This window comes from Elephantulus edwardii, unplaced genomic scaffold, assembly GCF_000299155.1.
Source record: "Elephantulus edwardii isolate Elephantulus edwardi_28Jun2011 unplaced genomic scaffold, EleEdw1.0 scaffold00022, whole genome shotgun sequence".
NCBI lineage: Eukaryota > Metazoa > Chordata > Mammalia > Macroscelidea > Macroscelididae > Elephantulus > Elephantulus edwardii.
In genome coordinates this window covers 11189265-11208738 of record NW_006399772.1, presented here as the reverse complement: position 1 = coordinate 11208738, position 19474 = coordinate 11189265, and the positions used below count along the sequence as shown (strand labels likewise).

At 41.2% G+C, this 19474-nt stretch overlaps 1 protein-coding gene across 1 annotated transcript in view; it reads left to right on the top strand.

Annotated features, from left to right (window-relative positions):
- LAMB1 (laminin, beta 1) overlaps window positions 1-19474 on the top strand; it is an 82225-nt gene that overhangs the window by 30152 nt on the left and 32599 nt on the right. The window contains 10 exon segments of the mRNA XM_006882635.1: window positions 395-574; window positions 1251-1363; window positions 3050-3129; window positions 11988-12123; window positions 14048-14206; window positions 15635-15762; window positions 15941-16064; window positions 16489-16693; window positions 18135-18278; window positions 18511-18742. Of these exon segments, the coding sequence (XP_006882697.1) occupies window positions 395-574; window positions 1251-1363; window positions 3050-3129; window positions 11988-12123; window positions 14048-14206; window positions 15635-15762; window positions 15941-16064; window positions 16489-16693; window positions 18135-18278; window positions 18511-18742 (1501 nt within the window).

The following is a 19474-nucleotide window of genomic DNA, read 5'->3' as shown; positions in this document are numbered from 1 at the left end:
GTTTCAGGGTGAAGATCTTCTCTCACTACTCTAAAGGGCCCCTTTGGCAATAGGAAATATGTAGACTATTGTGGAGATTGATTTTGGAATTTAGATGCACTGTTATCAATTGTGCTTAGCCATACATGTTCATATCCTTGAACATATATCATGGAACTGTTGCAGCCTAGAATGGGACCCATTTCTGGTTGTTGATCAGATGGAGTACTCTGGTAGTTAACACCCTTCATTCAGAGTTCATAAATAACATCAAACCCACCACGGTGATTTTAACTCCTGGGTGGTCAAGCCTTCTTTCATCCATTTTTATGAGCTTTAGAAAGAAGGGAGCATATATATACACTTGTACATTTGTGTTTCCTGATGCATTTTATCTGGCATTTTCCATTTTTAGGGTGTACCTGTGACCCCGCTGGTTCCCAGAATGAGGGCATTTGTGACAGTTACACGGATTTTTCTGTTGGTCTCATTGCTGGCCAGTGTCGGTGTAAATTATATGTGGAAGGAGAACATTGTGATATTTGTAAAGAAGGCTTCTATGGCATAAGTGCTGAAGATCCATTTGGTTGTAAATGTAAGTTACATTTTGCTTAAAGGAGATGTGCTGCCAACCCAGAGGAAGGCAGTGTGAATCCACCAGCTGCTCTGCAGGAGAAAGATGGATACTCTCATCCCATGCAGTTTACAGCCTCTGAAAGCCCTCTGGAGGGTCAGCTATGAGTTGGTTCTGACTAAACAGCTGATAATAGTATACACACACACAAACACTCAGAGATACACACATATATAATAGGTATGTCTTGCTCTATGGCACTTTGTTTTATTACACTTTGCAGCTATTGACTTTTTTACGTACTGAAAGTTATGACAACCCTGTGTCAAACAAGTCTATCAGCTCGTGTTTCAACAGCTCATGTGCTCACTTCCTATGTCCAGCACATTTTGGTCATTCTTGAAATTTCAAACATTTTCATAAAGCTATTGCTTACTAAAAAGACTGACTTGTTGGATGCTTTGAGAAATGAACAGGAAAAAAATCACAAGATTCACTCTATTGCAACCTGCACTTTATTGCTATGATCTGGACCCAAATTTGTAATATAATTATGTATAAGCTATGCCTGCCTATGATTGTTTTACATTCTTAATTATAGATAATTCTAGTTTTTCATGGCAATTCTAAATTATAAACTACTCCTTCAGACTTAGTAGTCTTCTTGTTCTTATTTCTTTTTTTCTCTTTACTCAAGCTTGTGCTTGCAATCCTCTGGGGACAGTTCCTGGAGGGAATCCTTGTGACTCTGAGACCGGTTACTGCTACTGTAAGCGTCTGGTGACAGGCCAGCGTTGTGACCAGTGTCTGGTAGGTAAATCCTAGTTACCTGTGTCAGGTGGTTTGTGAATGCAACACTTTTATGAGAATGCCACTGGTTTTTGCTACCTCTGTTGAAAGATTCCTACAGAAATTCATTAAAGAGAGATTAACAATTTAACAAAATGCTTCACTGTTATAAATAAAAACAATAGTAGAATACTATCTTTACAGACAAAACTAACAAAAACTTAAAATTTTATTGTTTCATGTTAGTAATGGTATACTGAAGTTCTGGTATTCATATGTCGCTGATGGAAATATGAACAAACATTCCGGTTGTATGTATTAGTTACTGTTAGGATTATGCATACCCTTTGTCCTAGTAATCCCACTTCAGGGATTCTGTCATAATTAAGACATTGGACGAAACTATAAAATGGATTTCATATTTTATTAATTATAGCTAAAGACTTGGAAGCAGCAGTGGGAAAATAGTTGGCTAAATTCTGGGGTGTCTACTGAGTGCCCCTTAGAGGTAATGATGGTGAAACTTTGTTTCACATACTTTGGGCATGTTCTCAGGGGTGCCAGTTACTGGGAAAGGACATCATGCTTGGAAAAGTAGAGTGTTAGCAAAAGAAAGGAATACCTTCAACAGGTTGGATTGACACAGTGATTATAACAGTGGGCATTAGCATGGTAGAGATTGTAAGTGCTGGACAAGACAGGCTTTCAGTCCATTCATAGAGTCACTATGAGTTGTAATCTACTCAGTGGCTTTTAACAATAGTGTACAGTATGATATTTGGTTACCATTGGGAAAGACAATAATTGGAGGAAATACTTATGCTGTTAGGGAAAAAAAGTACAGGATGTGACTAGAACCTTGATTATGTAAGGGGGAAAGACATCAAGAAAAAACCCCCAAAATCTGGAAGGAAGCACAGCAGACTATTCATAGTAGTATTCTGGATGGAATAATCATGGAAATAATTTTTTTACAATTTCTGTGTTTTATAACATTCGTCTTTTGGTTTCTTTAACTGGAGAGGATAGTAACTGGTCTTAAAAGAGATATATGTATATTTTCTCGATGATATCCTGATAGATTCTTAAAGCAGCTTTCTGGAAGTTTAAACTGTCAAGCTGGTTTTCATCTGCTCATTGACAAATACATATTTGTTGATTCACAAAGAGGTCTTCTCTCATACTTAGATTCTGTCTCATTTCTTGTTATTTCTGTCCCAGGGGCTTCCAAGACTCTGGAATCTTGGCTTTTTGTTTGTGAGATTTCTTCTGTATTTATACAATATTTCCATGTAGATGACTCCGTAGGGGTTTTCTTCATGGGGTTTATGTCAGACAGAATTAGAAACATTAAAACACCTGTCAAATATTTGCCAAGCTCTACCTAACTGCCAGAGTTAATGCCAGTGAAGAAAATCACCCTCTTTGCTGCTTGCTTCTGTTAATTATTGGAGAATAGCAATTTGCAAAGCAAACAAACTGCTCTGTGACCTGGAATTTCCATGTGGTTATGTGTAGCCATCTCTGACTTTAGTGCTACAGTTTGGGTTTTTTTCAGAATAATCCCTTCTTTTGTTAGCTTTCCACTTTCCCAGTGACAATGAATGTTTGGTAGAAAAACCAAAACACGATGTAACTTGTTTCTTGCTGAGTCTTTTGTGTACTTATAAGAGCCTACTTTTAGATGTTTAATCTTTTGTTCTATAGCAAGAGCATTGGGGTTTAAGTAATGATTTGGATGGATGTCGACCCTGTGACTGTGACCTTGGAGGAGCATTAAACAACAAGTAAGTGGAGCTTCCCTTAGACACTACTACTGGGTCTCCATGGAAAATTTCCTGACTTCTCATTGAACTGAAGTTGATTTAAGACAAATAGAAGATATACAAAGTAGCTATCTTTGCTCTGAGTTCTAGATAATTAGTCATGCTTACCTGAAGTCTTGAGAGTTTGCTTTGAAGCCTTCTGGTAAGACGTATATGCTTTTGATTTAATATTTTTTTTTAAATGTACTTTTAATTTTTTTAATTACTGAAGCAGTGCATATTTATGGTTTTTTAAAAATTCAAACCATTCAGACAGATACGAATGTGAGAAGTAGAAGTGTTCCTTCATCTGATCGCTTTCCTCAAAGTTTTTGCCTAGACGTATCTCATTAATAATTTCATGGCTCCATACATATTCATATTGCTTAATATGCATGTTAAAATTTTAAAATTTGGGAAGAATTCTCAGAGTAGTTCGGGGAAAAATGAAGTGTTACCTACAAGTGAGAACCCGTAAGATGAACCTCTGACGTCTCAGTGAAAATAATACAGTCAGGAAGGCAATGGAATGGCATATATCAAACCCTAAAAGAAGGGAAAAAAATCAGTCCAGAATAATGTAGATAGCAAATTTTCCTTCAAACATGAAATCTTTTCTTATTTTAAAATAATAATATAATAAGACTTACTTTTAAAGACAGGTAAGTACAAATTTAAAAAACCCTCAGATACATGATCCATGTTTTCACAACTTAGCTTTACTGAAACATTTCTTGAAAGTATAAGTAACACACTGTGTTTTATGGTAATCTCATGTTTTTCAGTCTTTTTAAACTGTGAGACCCATGTTTTAGTTTCCTGTGTATGCTACGTGCATTAAATGCTTAAGCATCATTTACGTGCTCTAAATGTGATAAGTGTTCTTGTTGTTAGATGCTGTCAATTCAACCATGACTCCTAGCACACCTCCGACCAAGAGACCTGAACCTTGCCCCGGTCATCCTCATCTGTGATATACTTGAGCCCATTTTTATAGTCACTGTGTCTCTCAATAATAACCCCACTCCACTTTTCCCACCATAATGTCTTTTTCCAAGGATGAGTTCCCTCCTGACAACACAGGCAAAGTAAGTGGACAGAGTTCCACTATCCTTGCCTCTAAGGAGTGTAGTATAACTTTATTCTGCACTTTTTTGGTTTGTTTCATCTTATGTCATGTCAGTATGTCTATCTCTTTCTTTGAAGTAGCTTTTTAGTATTCTGTCATGTGGAAGTACCATGATTTATTTGATTTTTTTTTTTTTATTTTGGTCATTTAAATGTAGTAAAGCAATCTGTGTAGATGGTTTGTAGGTCTATTCATAGACCCAGTGATGGGACTGCCAAATCCAAGTACTGGAGCATTTTTCATGTTAATAGTTAATGTCAGATTGTTCTCCCGAGAAAATGTACTCGTTTATTTTCTTAACAACCGCTTAAAGTATCTTTTCGCCCTCCTCCTCTCCGCATCTGGTATCATCAAGCATTTTCTTTTTTGCCAGTATAAAAGATGGAAAATGGGCTCCCACTCCAGTTTGTGTAGAGAATCTTTTCATTTTCTTTTGCCTCTCTTCTTTCCTTTGTTCAGTTTCCAAGTCCATTAATGAAAATTATGTCTTCTCTTTTTAGTTACTTAAATATATGCATGTATTCCTTGAATAGAAAAGAAAAATCCATGGAACTCTACCAAGAATTTTCATATGTACACACTTGGCAAAATGTAAAATCTGAGAGAGATTAATTAACCACCTTTGAGTCGAAGGGAATTTTGGTCTGTTTGTTCCTGGACTCGAGTCAGAACATCTGGTAAAGATAGTGTAAGTGACTGCTGTGAGAATAGACAGATGTTTCCTTGTAGCCAGAATGATCCCTGAGAGAACATGCTGAATTCATTGAGCAAGCTTCATGCACTCAAAACTTGACTCTCCTACAAAATTATTTCCCAGTATCATAGTAGTTTGCTGGGAAGGAGTGATATTTTATGCAGAAAGAACATGTTCTTTTTGGCCTCTTTATTTGGGTTTGATCTGTTCCAGCTCATGGAGTGGGCTCAGTACAGCATGTAGCCTCTGAAACTCCAGGGTGGATTTCTGTTCTTAGAAAACCACCAGAGGGAAGCAAGGGTCAGCCATAAACACTGGGCTGAAAGGCAACAGCTGCTCTGCTCACAGAATCGCCCCTCAGACTTGTCTTCCCTCCCAGAAAACGCTGACTCCTTTCCTAACTAAGTCTTCAGTTCATAGCCAACATCACTTCTGCTGTCCTTGATTCCATGACTGTGGTTGGTACCTCGTGCTCCACATCATGTCCTCAACTTTGGGATGTGTCTGTTCCTGCACTCTGTATTTCTTTCTGTGAAATTGTTCCTGTTCTCACATTCTCTTCTTTTTCTCTGAGTCACACTTTTTCTCTCTAGCCCTGCCCACACACAACCTCTGCCCTGTCTTCAAGTTTCCCCTGTAAGAATTTATAAAAATTAAAGTGTGAAGCCAAAATTTGAGTAAGGATTTTTCAAGCAAGTCACCATCTGGTCTTTTTAGCATGATCGATGAGCTTCTGTGTGGTGTCGTTGGTGCGAAAACCCCATTTAAAATGCCCTTGTAGCCTCTGCGTCTCCCACAGTCAATGGTGATTCTCTTCAAGGCTTCCTGGTTTTCCTCCTAGAGTGATTTCTCTGCGAGTGCCTTTTGGGGGTGAAGGAGGCTAGTCCTTCTGAAGCACTAATTTTACTAAGGTAAATGCTTGACACATAGGTACCATGCAGGGACAATTTGTTGAGTGTCTGATTCTTTACAACCACATCATCAATACCCTTTGCCTGACAATATTCCCTGACTCTGGTTTAGACACATAGTATTAAGTGTCAATTGAATCAAAGTGTCTGAGAAACAAAATATCTTTGTGAAATCTCTATGCCTTTACTACAACTGCCAAAATAAATCATACAAGGCAGGGCAGGGGTTAGGGGGGCGGTTCTAAACTATAGACAATATTGTCTTAGGTTTTAGTAGACCAGAGGTTTCAGCAAGGCTGTGCCCTCTCTGTAGATAGAGTCTGCCTTGAGCCTTTGTTTCTCCTGGCTTCTGGTAACCCTTGGCATTGCTTGGCTTGATGGTACAAGTCCTTAGATACTTGGGGTTCTTTCTTTTATCTCCTCTATTTTTTTAGGGTACTGCTCAACATGGTCTGATATTAATTGATAAAATTTTCAGAGACCTTAGTTTCAAATAAGGTTATATTCATAGGTATTGGTGCTTAGGATTTCAGCATAGATCTGAGAGAACATAATTCGCCTCATAGCAACATCAAAACTAAAGTACGCTCCTCAGTACAGGCAAGCTAAATGTGATTTCAAACATTCTTTAATTACTTTAGCCAAGAACATAAAATATATCAAAGTAATTTGAAGTAGAAAAAGTAACACTGTTTTGAGTAATGAGCTGAGTGGGCTGTTGACAGGACAGTAATAGTTTTGTGATGCATGTTTGTGGTGCCAGCTACTTCAAACTTAGGAATATTTTAAAGAAGTAAGATCTAATAAATTCAAATATTCCAAACAAGATACTGAAATTTTTGGCTAGCAATTAACCCTTTTAATGAGCTAATAAGAATTAGTGGCATGAGATGCTATGTAAATGCTTCTTATAAATATTTAAACCATTGAAAAAGAAAGCACCTTTCCTCCTGCCTTAAAAAATAATTTAAGATTTTCTTACCTTGAAATAATGGCTTGAAGTCCCTAAACATTTTTTATTCAGCGTCACATTACTTTTGCATTTTTCTAAGGATCATGGCTCTATTGTGACTTCAATTGTAGTTGGTTGTATTTTAAAGTTTTCTTTGGGCAAAGAGAAACGCTTTTGTTACGTCTTTTGTCCACAGTAATCAGGCCTTGTATGTTCTCAGTAAATGAACAGATGTGACATTTATCATACTTTGAAAACAGAAAATCATAGCTATTTTTATTGGAATGATTGTGGTATATATAGTAAGTCACTATGATAGAAAAATAAAAAGGGATTATAGTTTCTTTCCTTTAAGAATTAAGTATTCTAGTTATGGGCGGGTGAGGAAGAAGGGTACTCTAGAAAAAAATGGACGATTCTGACTGCTAATCATTGTGGAGCCAACTCTTACTTGAAATCAGAATGAGAGACATGAGATCAGAGTTGAAGAGAGTGGTTGGTTATTAGGAGTTTGTCTTTTATCCTTCAATATTTTGCTTCATAATTTCCTAGTAATAGAGAAAAGTTTAAAGTGGACAGTGTTTTCTCTTTTCTGTTGAAACTGAATAGAACTTTCTTTCCAATATAGTTCTTAAGTTTCTAATTTATTTATTTATCCATGAGAAATCCATGTTTTTACCAAATGGCCTTGGCTATGACCCACTGAGGGGGAAAAAAAGAAAACCATTTTCTATTACTGTCATCGTAAATTACCACAATGTAGTGGCTTAAAACAACACAGGTTCATTCTGTCAGAGGTCTGGAGGCCAGAAGATTTGTGGGTCATAGCTCAGACTAGACTGAAATCCAGGGATTGGAAAGCTGCTCTTTTTTTTTTTTTTAAGCTCTGTGGGACAGTTTGTTTCCTGCTTATTTGGGTTGTGGACAGAATTTTTTTGTAGTTGTAGAATGAAGCCTCAAGTCTCCTGTTGATTGTAAATGGAGAGAGCCGTTCCTAGTTTCTAGTTCTTGTGATGTGTCATCAAGTTGTGTCGGTGAGTCAAAACCAACTCATAGCTGACCCTCCAGTGGGTCTTCAGAGGCTACACATTGCACGAGACAAGACTGCCCATCTTTCTTTCACAGAGCAGCTGGTGGATTGGAACCTCTGCTGGCCTAGTGGTAAAGAATTAATGCTGCCAATGTAAAGGCAAGTGGTTCAAATATACAGCTTCATGGAAGAAAGATGGGCAGTGTCTCCTAAGGTTTTATGGCCTTTGAAAACCTGCTGGAGGGCCAGCTGTGTGTTACTTCTTACTTGAAGGCACATAGTAACAATGCAGAAACCTTTAGATTGGCAATGAATGCAGCTGTACCCACTAGACCACCACGTTCCCTGACATATAATTAACTCCCTTCTTCCATCTTAAGTACCTGCAGTGGCAGGTCGAATCTTTCTCACATCAGCTCTTTCTGCCTGCCTTTTCCTCTTTTAAAAGGTGCATGTGATTAGAATGGACCCATCCAGTTAATTCTGGATAATCTCCCCATCTCACGGCCTTTAGCCCTACACACATCTGCAAAGTCCCTTTGGCATGAGAGGTTCCACAGGTTCCAGGGATGAGGGGGGGTGGATATTTTTAGTGATCATTATTTTCCTGCCTCAGGATCGTGTTTATTTGCCTCTTATGACATTATTCCACCTTCCTACCTCAATATGTTGAATCTGTGGTCTAGTTACTGAGAGATTTGTAAAGGGAGCATAGAAAATGGTAAAGCACCCCATCTGAATGAAATATGATTTTTATTTGAACACAGGAAAGAGTAATTATATGTAATAAATCTTTGATCTCACTGTGCAGGAAACGAAATCTGAGCTTGTATTTTGAAAGGTGATTGAGGTTTGAAAGATGGATGACACAGGGAGGGAGGAGGACTTAACAAAGGGGAAAAAAGAGGGCACAGGAATGGGAATATGAAGGTGGCACTTTCAGGGGACGTTCTCTCCCAGGCTCCTGCCTCCAAACCCGTTTGAATTCCCACTGGACTAAGTTATCACTTTGTGTCTGTCTTCTAACTGCTTTGCAGTTAACCTTCTAATGCTGGCCAGACCATTCCTTCTGCACTTTAAAAACTTCCATAATAGCCCATTGTCTGCGTACATATGCCGTGAGCTTGCCTTTCTGAGACACCTCTCTGCACATTCCTCTAACACCCCTCCTTTCTCCCGTCATTGAGTGTGCTTTTCCTGTCAAAAATCCCCTCCAGCCTTCAAGACCACTCAAAAAAAAAATTCTCAAAGACCCCTCACTCAGATGAAGCCTGTTTTTTCAACACATATCATACTTTGCTTGTGACCCTGTACATAAATTCATCTTGACTTTGATTTGTTGCACTAATAACTTGCTCAGTTGTTTACCTTCTCAAAGGGGCTGTAAGCCTATGTTTTTTTATAAAATGTGTTTTAGTGGTTGGGTTTTTGCTCTTTTTTTTTTTACCTTTTTTTCTCTCAGTATCATTTAGTAAAACTAATAGACTTAGGAAGTAAAGAATAATGCAAAAGAAACTTGACAGTGGACTGAAATGTGAGGTTATTGACACCCGGAACACAACTTCCAGGATTAGTATTTGCTCAACAAATATTTGTTGAAGAATGTGAGAAGCATGGCTTGTCTGAAAGCCAGGGGCAGGCACCAGAAGAGAAGCAGTTGTTTTCGGGGACTTGGTGGTGGAAGCTGATTGCAGGTAGGAAGAGGCACAAAGACATGATATCCTAAATAAGAAACAATTACGGAGTTTCTGTGGCATGAAAGCAGTGCCATGGGAAGAGTAGTCTGGACTGACTGGGCAAGGGGTAGAGAAGAGTGTTAGAGTCCGTTTACAAGGTTGGTAGAATAAGAACATCAGATAATAACATGCTGAACTAGGTTAGTAGCAGTGACACCTAGGTTGAAGAATAAGAGTTGATTATTGAACCAGCACCCTCAGTTGTGAGAATGTGTTCTAGTCTTAGGACCTCAGGTCCATACTCTTAAGGGCCAGCTGAGTCAACTGGCCTTTACTATAATGGGGCCGGGGGGCATCTTTTTTGCATCCTATTGGGGCAAGCAGTGACTAGGTTCTTAAAAGTTTATGACCAGCCGTCTAAAGTACAATCACTGGTCCCTTCCTGTCCAAAATAAACCAGAGAGAAGAAAAAAATCAAAGATATATAGAAACATAGACTCCAGAGGACTAATAGCCCACATGAACTTCAGCCTCCACCACACTGAGACCAGAAGAACTGATGGTTCTCAGCCACCACTGCTGAATGCTCTGAAAGGGATCACAGAAGGGGGTCCTGAACCACAGTGGTAGAAACTTGTGGAACAAAACTCAAACTCACAAAAATAACCAATGTAGTTTGTCCAATAGAGACTGGTGGAACCGCTGAGACTGTGGTGGCTATAACCCTTTGAGCCCGGAACTTAAGCTAACTTGTGTGGCTCAACGATCAGCCAAATAAATAAAAAATAAAAAGAAAAAGTTTGGGGTTGTTTGGTTTTTTGTTTTTTTTTGTTTTTTTTTTTAAGGACACAAACATTTATGTGATTTTAGCCATTACAACAGTAGTTCATGGTTTTTTTTTAATAAAAGAAAGAGAAGCTCTATGTTATCCACAAATATAAGAAAAATGTTAAATCAGTTGACAGAAATAGTGTTTGGAGATGATGCCTGAACAAGCCATGGAAATGTTCCATTGGTAGCTGGAAATACAGAACAAGAACAGAACTGAGCAGTCAGTGGGGAGAGCTGTAGGTGTGAGGGCCACCGCGTAGTGGGGCAGGTAATGCCACAAGGGTGAGCTTTCCAGAGGACTGACTATTGGATTAGACCAGTGTTCATCACTGACAACAGTTCAAGTCTGTGCACACTTAGAGGTGTGTGATTGCCAGGGTTGATATTAAGGGAATTTGTTTATCAGGTCAGGAGTTGGTTCTTGTTTAGAGTTGTTTGTAGGTAAAAGGTAGCAATAGCCTCAGAGGTCTGTATTCTCCCCTTTCTTGTGTTGTTCTGTGTTGACCAGGCTCTGTATTCTCACCTACATCAACTTGTTCTCTATTGATGGCTCATGAAGAATTTTTCTTCTTCAGATTTGTGTTTTAAGCATTTGTTCCCTCAGGAAATATCTGTTAGGGAGCAAAGAGGCATTTTTCTTTTGTCTTTATGATATAATGTCTGAAATTTATAAATTCCTGTAAATGGCTTTAGCTGCTTGGCAGTGCCAAAAGAATCCTAAGTTCTAATTGAAACAAGCTTTCTTCTCCTGGGAACTGGCATGGGTTGTTAAGAATTTATATTCCTCTAGGAGAATAACCACTTGCATCATGTGCAGGAAGAGGACTTCAGCTGGACCGTGACAGGGCTATGTTATCTGGGACATTTTTTTATGAACTTCACAGCGTTGTCTCTCAGTGAGTTGTAACTTGCATTAGGTATTGAGTCTAAAAGGAACTTTGGGAATGGCTTCAGGTTATGATTCCAAACCACAACTTGATTATTAGGTGATGTAAAAATGGGTGCATACCATTTAGTTTTACCTTGTACGCAAGGAAAGTCATAATACTAAGGGTAAGAAGAGTCATAGACCAGCAAAAATGAGTACTTTACATTTTATCCAGAGCCTTTCACCATAATGAGTAACAAGAAATGGTTTCATTGTTCATATTGGCTTTTCCCTTTTAAATTATTTTTTCTGTATGTATAGCCTCTCTCTGTGTGTGTTTGCCCAGCTATGGTCTCCTGAGTGTATTGTGGGTGCAGAACATTGGTCAGGCCCCTTAGGGTGGACTGAGATGTATAGAGGATAGTGAGGCCCAGAACGGGCTGAATATACCAAGGAAGGAAGTTTTGGATGTCTGAAGAAAGCCTCAGTACGATGTGGAGGGCGAGTGAGTACAGCAAGGGCAACGGAGATAAAACTAAAAAAGACCCAGTCACAAAACGCTTTTTAGTGCCACGCAGAAGAATTACTGTTAATTCACAGGCAGCATTCTCCTCATATTATTTCATGAGGATTTCGAAAGGAAATTCTCCGAGAATAAAGTCTCCCCATTTAATGTTAGGATAAAGGAGACCTACTTATAGTGGCTTGTTCTGTATGAACACAGCTGACCTGGCTTTGTTCTCTCTCAGCTGCTCTGCAGAGTCTGGCCAGTGCTCCTGCCGACCCCACATGATTGGACGTCAGTGCAACGAAATGGAATCTGGTTATTATTTTACCACCTTGGATCATTACCTCTATGAAGCAGAAGAAGCCAACTTTGGGCCTGTAAGTAGGAAAGTGCCTGTAGAATGGGTGAGGCTGCATTTTACGGGCAGTAATGGAGCTATAGGGGAGCTCTGGCCTAGTGGTAAGGAGTTGTGTTGCTCACCCAAAGGCAGGTGGTTCAAATCCACTAGCTGACACTCAGAAAAAAGATGAGCAGTCTCCTCTTAATGTGATTTACAGCCTCTGAAAACCCACTGGAGAGTCGAATCGCCTGTCACTCAGTAGCATATAACAAAAGCAATAGAACCCTGATTGCACAGTTGTTTAGCTGACCAAAAGTTGGATGGTTCATAACCACTAGTCTCTCTGAGAGGAATGTGACAGCTTCCTTCCTTAAAGACTACATCTGGAAACCTGCCAGGCAGTTCTGCTCTCTTCTAGAGATTCGCTATGAATCAAAATCAACTCTATGGCATTACATTTTTGGGGAGGATTTGTATAACACACCATCCTAAAATTTACTGCCTTGTAATATGGCCAGCACTTGCACTGGGCTGACTGAAACAGCTGGAGGCTGGTCGGGCATTTTTCTCCATGTGACCTCTCCAAGTATGTCTTCACCGTCCTCACAGCATTGCAGAGTCAAGAGAGTGAGGCTTTTTGATGGCGTCTACATTTCTGGAGGGATGAAGTAGAATCCAGGGGTCTAAAAACCTGGCTGGGCTCCAAAAGAAAAGACAGAAAAGAATGTCGTTTTCTCACTTTTATCACACATAAACCACAGAGCTAGCCCTGATTTGAGGAGAGTAGCATAGATTTCACCTCTCGATGGGTAAAGGAACATGCACATATCTACAAGGTTAAGGGGTTAATGGTGATCGTCTTTGGCAATGGTCAACTATGGGTATTATGTAATGAATTAAACTCAAACTCATGCCTGAGTAAGCAATTGAAATTGAGTAATTCTCGATGTCAGTGGCAATCAGCTTAGTAGCAGCAAATACTCATTATAATAGCAAATTTAGTCACTTGTACTTGGAACTTGAAACTAACACAGGTAGATGCCACAGCCAAGTAGAAATCCTTTAAATACTAGATTCCTGTGGCCAGCAATTCTGCCTCCTAGCGGCCCTGTAGGATGGAGTAGAACTGCCCCTAATGTTTCCCAGGCAGTAGTATTTACAGAAGCAAGTAACCATATCTTTCTCCCTCAGAATGACTGATGAGCTTGAACAAAAAGTTAGCTGCTGAACATTTAACCACTGTGCCACCAGAGATACTTAGATAAAGGGCTAGTGCAGAAAATTTGGGAAATATGGCAAGAAGCTGCACTGTAATCCCAGAGGCACGCGGTTCAAATCCACCAGTTACTCTGCTGGAGAAGGAGTGGCAATCTCCTGTACCAGTAGGATCCGATTTGACGGTACACACACAAAATATAATAAAAATTAAAAAAAAAAATCTTTAACATTTGGGAAATGCCTCAGCACTCCTAGATTGTTTATAATGGCACTTGTCACTTCTCTTTTCCTTCTTCTAGGCTTATTTTCTTGATTATAGCACATTCCAAGTATATTCCAAATCTCTGAGTCCCACTTCTAATGCTCCAAGACTGATACCACAAAACTAAAATAAATTTTCTGTTTACATATGAAAAAATGTGCTTATATTCTATTAGATAAGAAAGTGTGACCCTACCAAATAGATATAGCCACAGTACTCTTTTTTATTTTTGAGACTTTGGATTTCCATTCATTGTTGCATTTTTCTCCCTGCCCCCCCCCCCCCGAGTACACTCTTCTCTTTGAAAAGTAAAAGAAAAATTATTCTTTCATTGTTTTATAATTGCTCCCCCCAGATCCACTCCACTCTGTAGCCTTCGTTCTGGAGTATCCACAGTTTTCTACATTTGGGTGACTTGAAATATCTTTGACTGTGAGAGTCCATTGAATTCCATTTCAACTCCTGTTCCCCTTGTCTGCAGGGAGTCAGCATAGTGGAGCGACAGTACATCCAGGATCGGACTCCTTCTTGGACTGGAGCAGGCTTCGTCCGAGTTCCTGAAGGGGCTTACCTTGAGTTTTTCATTGATAACATCCCATATTCCATGGAGTATGACATCCTAATTCGCTATGAGCCACAGGTAAGGAAAGGGGGCACTTCAGTGGTCTATCTGGGGGCTGAGGTGCAGGGGTCCCAGGAGGAAAACCCGTTTTACTTGGATATGAGGATGTTTTCTGCTGGTGTCGTTTGTTTGATATTCTGGTGGTGTAGTCTGTGGGATTTGCACTGCTAACCCAACAACAGTGACTCTCTCTCTACTGGCAATTTGAATCCATCAGAAGCTCCTTGGGAGAAAGATGAGAAATCTCTATATGAGACTAGATTGTAGTCTCAGAAACTGGCTGTAGGGTCATCTCAGAGTCAGTTCTGACTTTGCAAGGAGTTAAGTCTAATGAGTCTTATGGGAACTCTGGTGACCTAGTGGGTAAGGAATTCACTGCCAAACCAAAGGCAGGCAGTTCAAATCCACCAGCTGCTCTGAGAAAGAGAAACAATCTCCTCCTAGAGCCTAGAGTTGTGTGGCCTAGAGACTCTGAAAACCCCCTGGAGGGTCATCTGTGAGTCCATTTCAGCTAGATGGTGAGTTGTTTGAGTGAAATTATATATTTTTGTAACATTTGAAAGTAGCGTCAGAACAGATCAATAGCCCACTGGGTAGCCTTCACAGAAGTGAATATACAAGGTTTTTTTTCATTTAATTTAATGAAAACTGAGAGCGACATTTATCTGTGCTGAGAACTGAGGTAACATAAATACTTGCAGTCTGCTCCTTCCCTTCCCGGACTGCTCAGCCCTGCTGAGCGCATGCCCAGCTGCAGCCACGGTGCGAAGAGAAAGACAACAGCACAGATGCAGGCCGGGATGGAATGGACTGGGCCTGCAGCTGCCAAAATGCATCATAAAGAATACATTCTAGGCCTTCCCGTGTACCATAGTTTTTGCCTATTACATGCATGTGCACAGGAAACCCTTGAAGAGGCTGCACTTTTTGCAGAAACCATATAACATGATTTGCATCAAAAGTATGGTGGATGGAATTCTGATAAAATGACGCATAATGGGAAAGGTGTCTGGAATTAAGGAATAACATAAGCAGAGGAGAATTTTCGGGGAGTCACTGAGCACACTCTGTGAGAGCTGGTTTGAGATGCTGTCAGGGACAGGAGAATGGACCCTGGTCACACACAGTTCATGGGAAACCTGGACCTGATACCTTTGTCTGGAAAACAGTCGAAGGATTTGGAGCCCAGGGTGGTTGTCAGCTCTCCTTTTAAGAAAACCTAAAAGGGGCCCTGCAGAGACCCAAGGAGAGCAAATGGGAGGCCTGTCCGGTCCAGCTAGGAAGGATTGGGGCAGGAGCTGGGCACTAGCTGAAGAGAAAGTCATGAGAGGCGAGCACCCCAAGTGTTTTCCATTTACATTTGGCCGCTGGCTGATTTAATGTAATCTGTAAACAGGCTGCAGAAGGCCAATGCGGATAGTCATTTTGCATTGCTTTTCATTCTAGTTGCCTGACCACTGGGAAAAAGCGGTCATCACAGTGCAGCGACCTGGGAAGATCCCAGCCAGCAGCCGCTGTGGGAACACGGTGCCTGACGACGACAACCAGGTGGTGTCTCTGTCACCAGGCTCCAGGTCAGTGTGGCAGTAGCTTGCAGCTCCACAAAATGCCAATGCAGATTCATTTTTCCTGTTGTCTTCCTTCTCGAGTTGTAGTAACCATTGCAGAACCAGGAATTGACTTTCCTCCTCTGACGTTGCTGACGGGTTAATGTGTACAGTTGTTGATGCTTTGCTCTTTGCTTTGGAACAGATATGTTGTCCTGCCACACCCCGTGTGCTTTGAGAAGGGTGTGAATTACACAGTGAGGTTGGAGCTGCCCCAGTACAGCTCCTCGGACATTGACATGGACAGTCCCTACACGCTCATCGATTCTGTAAGTGGAAGGTCCTTGCCGATGCATGCAGGGATGGCTGGGCAGGTCATTCAGATCCCGGGGACTCTTTCATTCAGGGCCAACTTTCCACGGTTGGGTGGAATCATTCTTCTTTACCTCCAAACCTATTTGACTAGTTAATATTAATGATTTCCACTTAATGGAAAGGATTCATTCAAGCAGATTCCATCTGGAAATAGGAAGTGACTTTAGAAAAGTGCCCTTGCAAAAAACTATGAAATAGACTCAGTTTTTCCTGGCAAACATATTTGAGAAGGGAAGAGTCTTCACTTTATTATTCAGTGAGTTTGGTTTTTTCTCTTCACGTATCGAGGAAATGTTTAAGTTGGTGTGCACGTGCGTGCAGGCTTTCTCTGATAGGTGGGCCGCCATGAGAACATCACGATGTCTTGTTGTGTTGTAGCTTGTTCTCATGCCGTACTGTAAGTCTCTGGACATCTTCACTGTTGGAGGGACAGGAGACGGGCCAGTCACAAACAGTGCCTGGGAAACCTTTCAGAGATATCGTTGTTTGGAAAACAGCAGAAGTGTTGTGAAAACTCCCATGACAGATGTCTGCAGGAACATTATCTTCAGTATTTCTGCACTGTTACACCAGACAGGCCTGGGTACGTACGTGGAGCCGCCGCGTGGTGCAGCTGCCGCTTCTGCCTCTTCTTGAGGGAGGATCAAGAGTGTAGTTGGTCCTTGAAGATACACTGGAATGCACGTACTATAGCATTTTTCCATTGTCGTTGTTGAGTACCATCGAGTTGGAACCAATCCATAGCAGATCCTCCAGCAGGTTTTCAGAGCCAGTTAATTACACAGGAGATTGCCTCTCTTTCTCCCGCAGAGCAGCTGGTAGATTTAAACCATGTACTTTCGGGATTGTGTCGCAGCTTCTTACCACTAGGCCTCCAGAGCTCCTTCATTTTTCCAATGTTGTTGTTGTTGTTGTTGTGTACTCTCAAGTCAGAACTGACCCAAAGCTGACTCTCTGGTGGGTTTTCAGGGGCAGTCAATTGCATGGGAGGAGATTGCCCATCCTTTCCCCATGGAGCAGCTGGTAGCATCGAACCACGTGCATTTGGGATTGCAGCCCAGCTTCTTGCCACTGGGCCACCAGAGAAAAATAGTATCCTAGTGGTAGAGTGTCAATAAAGATGGAGTAGATTCCAAAGAAATCCACAATTAACAGAGACCTCTCCAAAGTATTGAAGAGCAATCATGTCAGTCTGGAGACTAAGGTACACCTGATACAGGCCATGGTCTTTGCAATTACTTGCTATGTATCAGATAGCTGGACAATGATTAGGGATGATAGAAGGTGAATTGATGCCTTTGAGCTGTGGTTCTGGAGAAGAGTATTGAATATACCGTGGACTGCTAGGAGTACAAATAAGTTGGTTCTGGAAAGGGTGAAACCAGGCTCCTTGGAGGCAAGGATTCTGAAGCTCCATTCTGACATACTTTGACATGTTGTAAGGAGGGACCAGTCCTTGGAGAAGAATGTCATTCCTGGGTGTACAGCTCAAGAGAGGAAGAACCTCGGTGAGATGGATTGATTCAGTGACTGGGGTAATGGGGGTAGATGTGTCAGAGGTAATAAAATTGGCAAGCAATAGAGCAAGGTTTAGGGCTGTTGTACATAGGGCTGCTGTGAGTCGACTTGATGGCACATAACAACAACAACAATAGAAAAAAAGCTATGAGAACATAGACTTTCCATACCGGGTGGAGAGTTGGGATGAAATTAGAAAAATCAGACCAATATCTGGGCTTTAGTTTGCTATCCTAAATATATTAGTCTACTATCCTAAATATATATATATGGAAACTTTAATGACTTTTTGTCTAGGAACGTTGCGTTTTATTTCCCAGACCTGCCGCCTTGTGTTGCCTCCTGCTCTTCGTAAGAAAAGTGTTGCTTCAAATTGGAGTTCTGAAAAAGTCAGAGTAGTAAAAGGAAGTCAGAGCCCAGGAGTAATGAGCAGACATCCCATCTCGTTGGGGGGGGGACGAGGCAGCTGCTTGTGTCTTAGGGTCTGGCCTCTCTCTGCCCCGCAGCTTGTGAATGTGACCCTCAGGGTTCATTGAGTTCTGTCTGTGACCCCAACGGAGGCCAGTGTCAGTGCCGGCCCAACGTGGTAGGAAGAACCTGCGACAGATGTGCTCCGGGCACCTTTGGCTTCGGGCCCAGTGGATGCAAATGTAAGTTAATCAGCAGAATTGTGATATGTTTATGCAGATGATTAACAGTACTGGTGTGGACTGTCTGTATCTCCAAAGGTGGTGCTTCACTCCTGAAGCCAGCCATGGGAGCCCATGGGTGTTTGGGTTGGTTTCCCATCCAGCCCTTGGTGGGCCCAGGATGTTCCTAAACAGGGCCCTTTTCCATTCACTGAGTGTCTCAGGGTGGGTCTTTGGCTGCCTCTGTTTTCAGCTTGCGAGTGCAATCCACAGGGATCCGTCAATGCCTTCTGCGATCCCATCACCGGCCAGTGCCACTGCTTCCAGGGCGTTTACACTCGGCAGTGTGACCGCTGCCTACCCGGATACTGGGGTTTTCCAAGTTGTCAGCCTTGCCAGTGCAATGGCCACGCTGAAGACTGCGACTTGGTCACAGGGGAGTGCTTGAGATGCCAGGACTACACCACAGGCCATAACTGTGAAAGGTACGTGGACAAGATAGTGTTTGGCTGTGCACATCTTAAACCACAGATAAATGCCGGACTCCACATGTTCTATTGATTTCTACCCAACTTGGAATGTTCTAGGAATTAATTCATGTACCCAGTAAGTATGTAGTTAGAACCTTGATTTGCCAGACACGTTCTAGTGATGGGTAAAGAAGAGAGCAAAACTGGCGTGGCTCTGCCTTCCTGGAGAATCTCCAAGGCCACCATAGATCTGGACAGGTATAGAGCTCCGAGAGGTTGCAGGCTCAGTTCTAAACCACTGCTGTAAAGTAGATACTTAAGCATAGTGAATAGCATGAACATTTTGGTTCCTCAGTGCCTATGACAATTACATTTATCCTGTACAGTATGTAGTCTATTAAGTATGTTGTTGTTGATTGTCTCCGAGTCGAGCACAACTCATTGCAACCCTATGAACAAAAGGCCTGAAGCCTTTTTATAACTATTGACAGTTATCAAAGTTCATAGAGTTTCCAGAGAGATGTTGTTTAGGAAGTGGATGCCACTCCTGCTTCTAAAATTAAGTACCTAATAGAACCAAAATGTGACATAGAGACGTGGAGGAAGGATAGTACCCGTAGGCTTGTTTGATACTGTGTTGCCGTAGACCTTCAGTTTATAAAGACCACAGTGTCTTTGAGAGCACATTAAAATGAGGTATGGCCTGTTTAGAAATCACATCTCAGATGCAGCACATTTCTGAGCTGG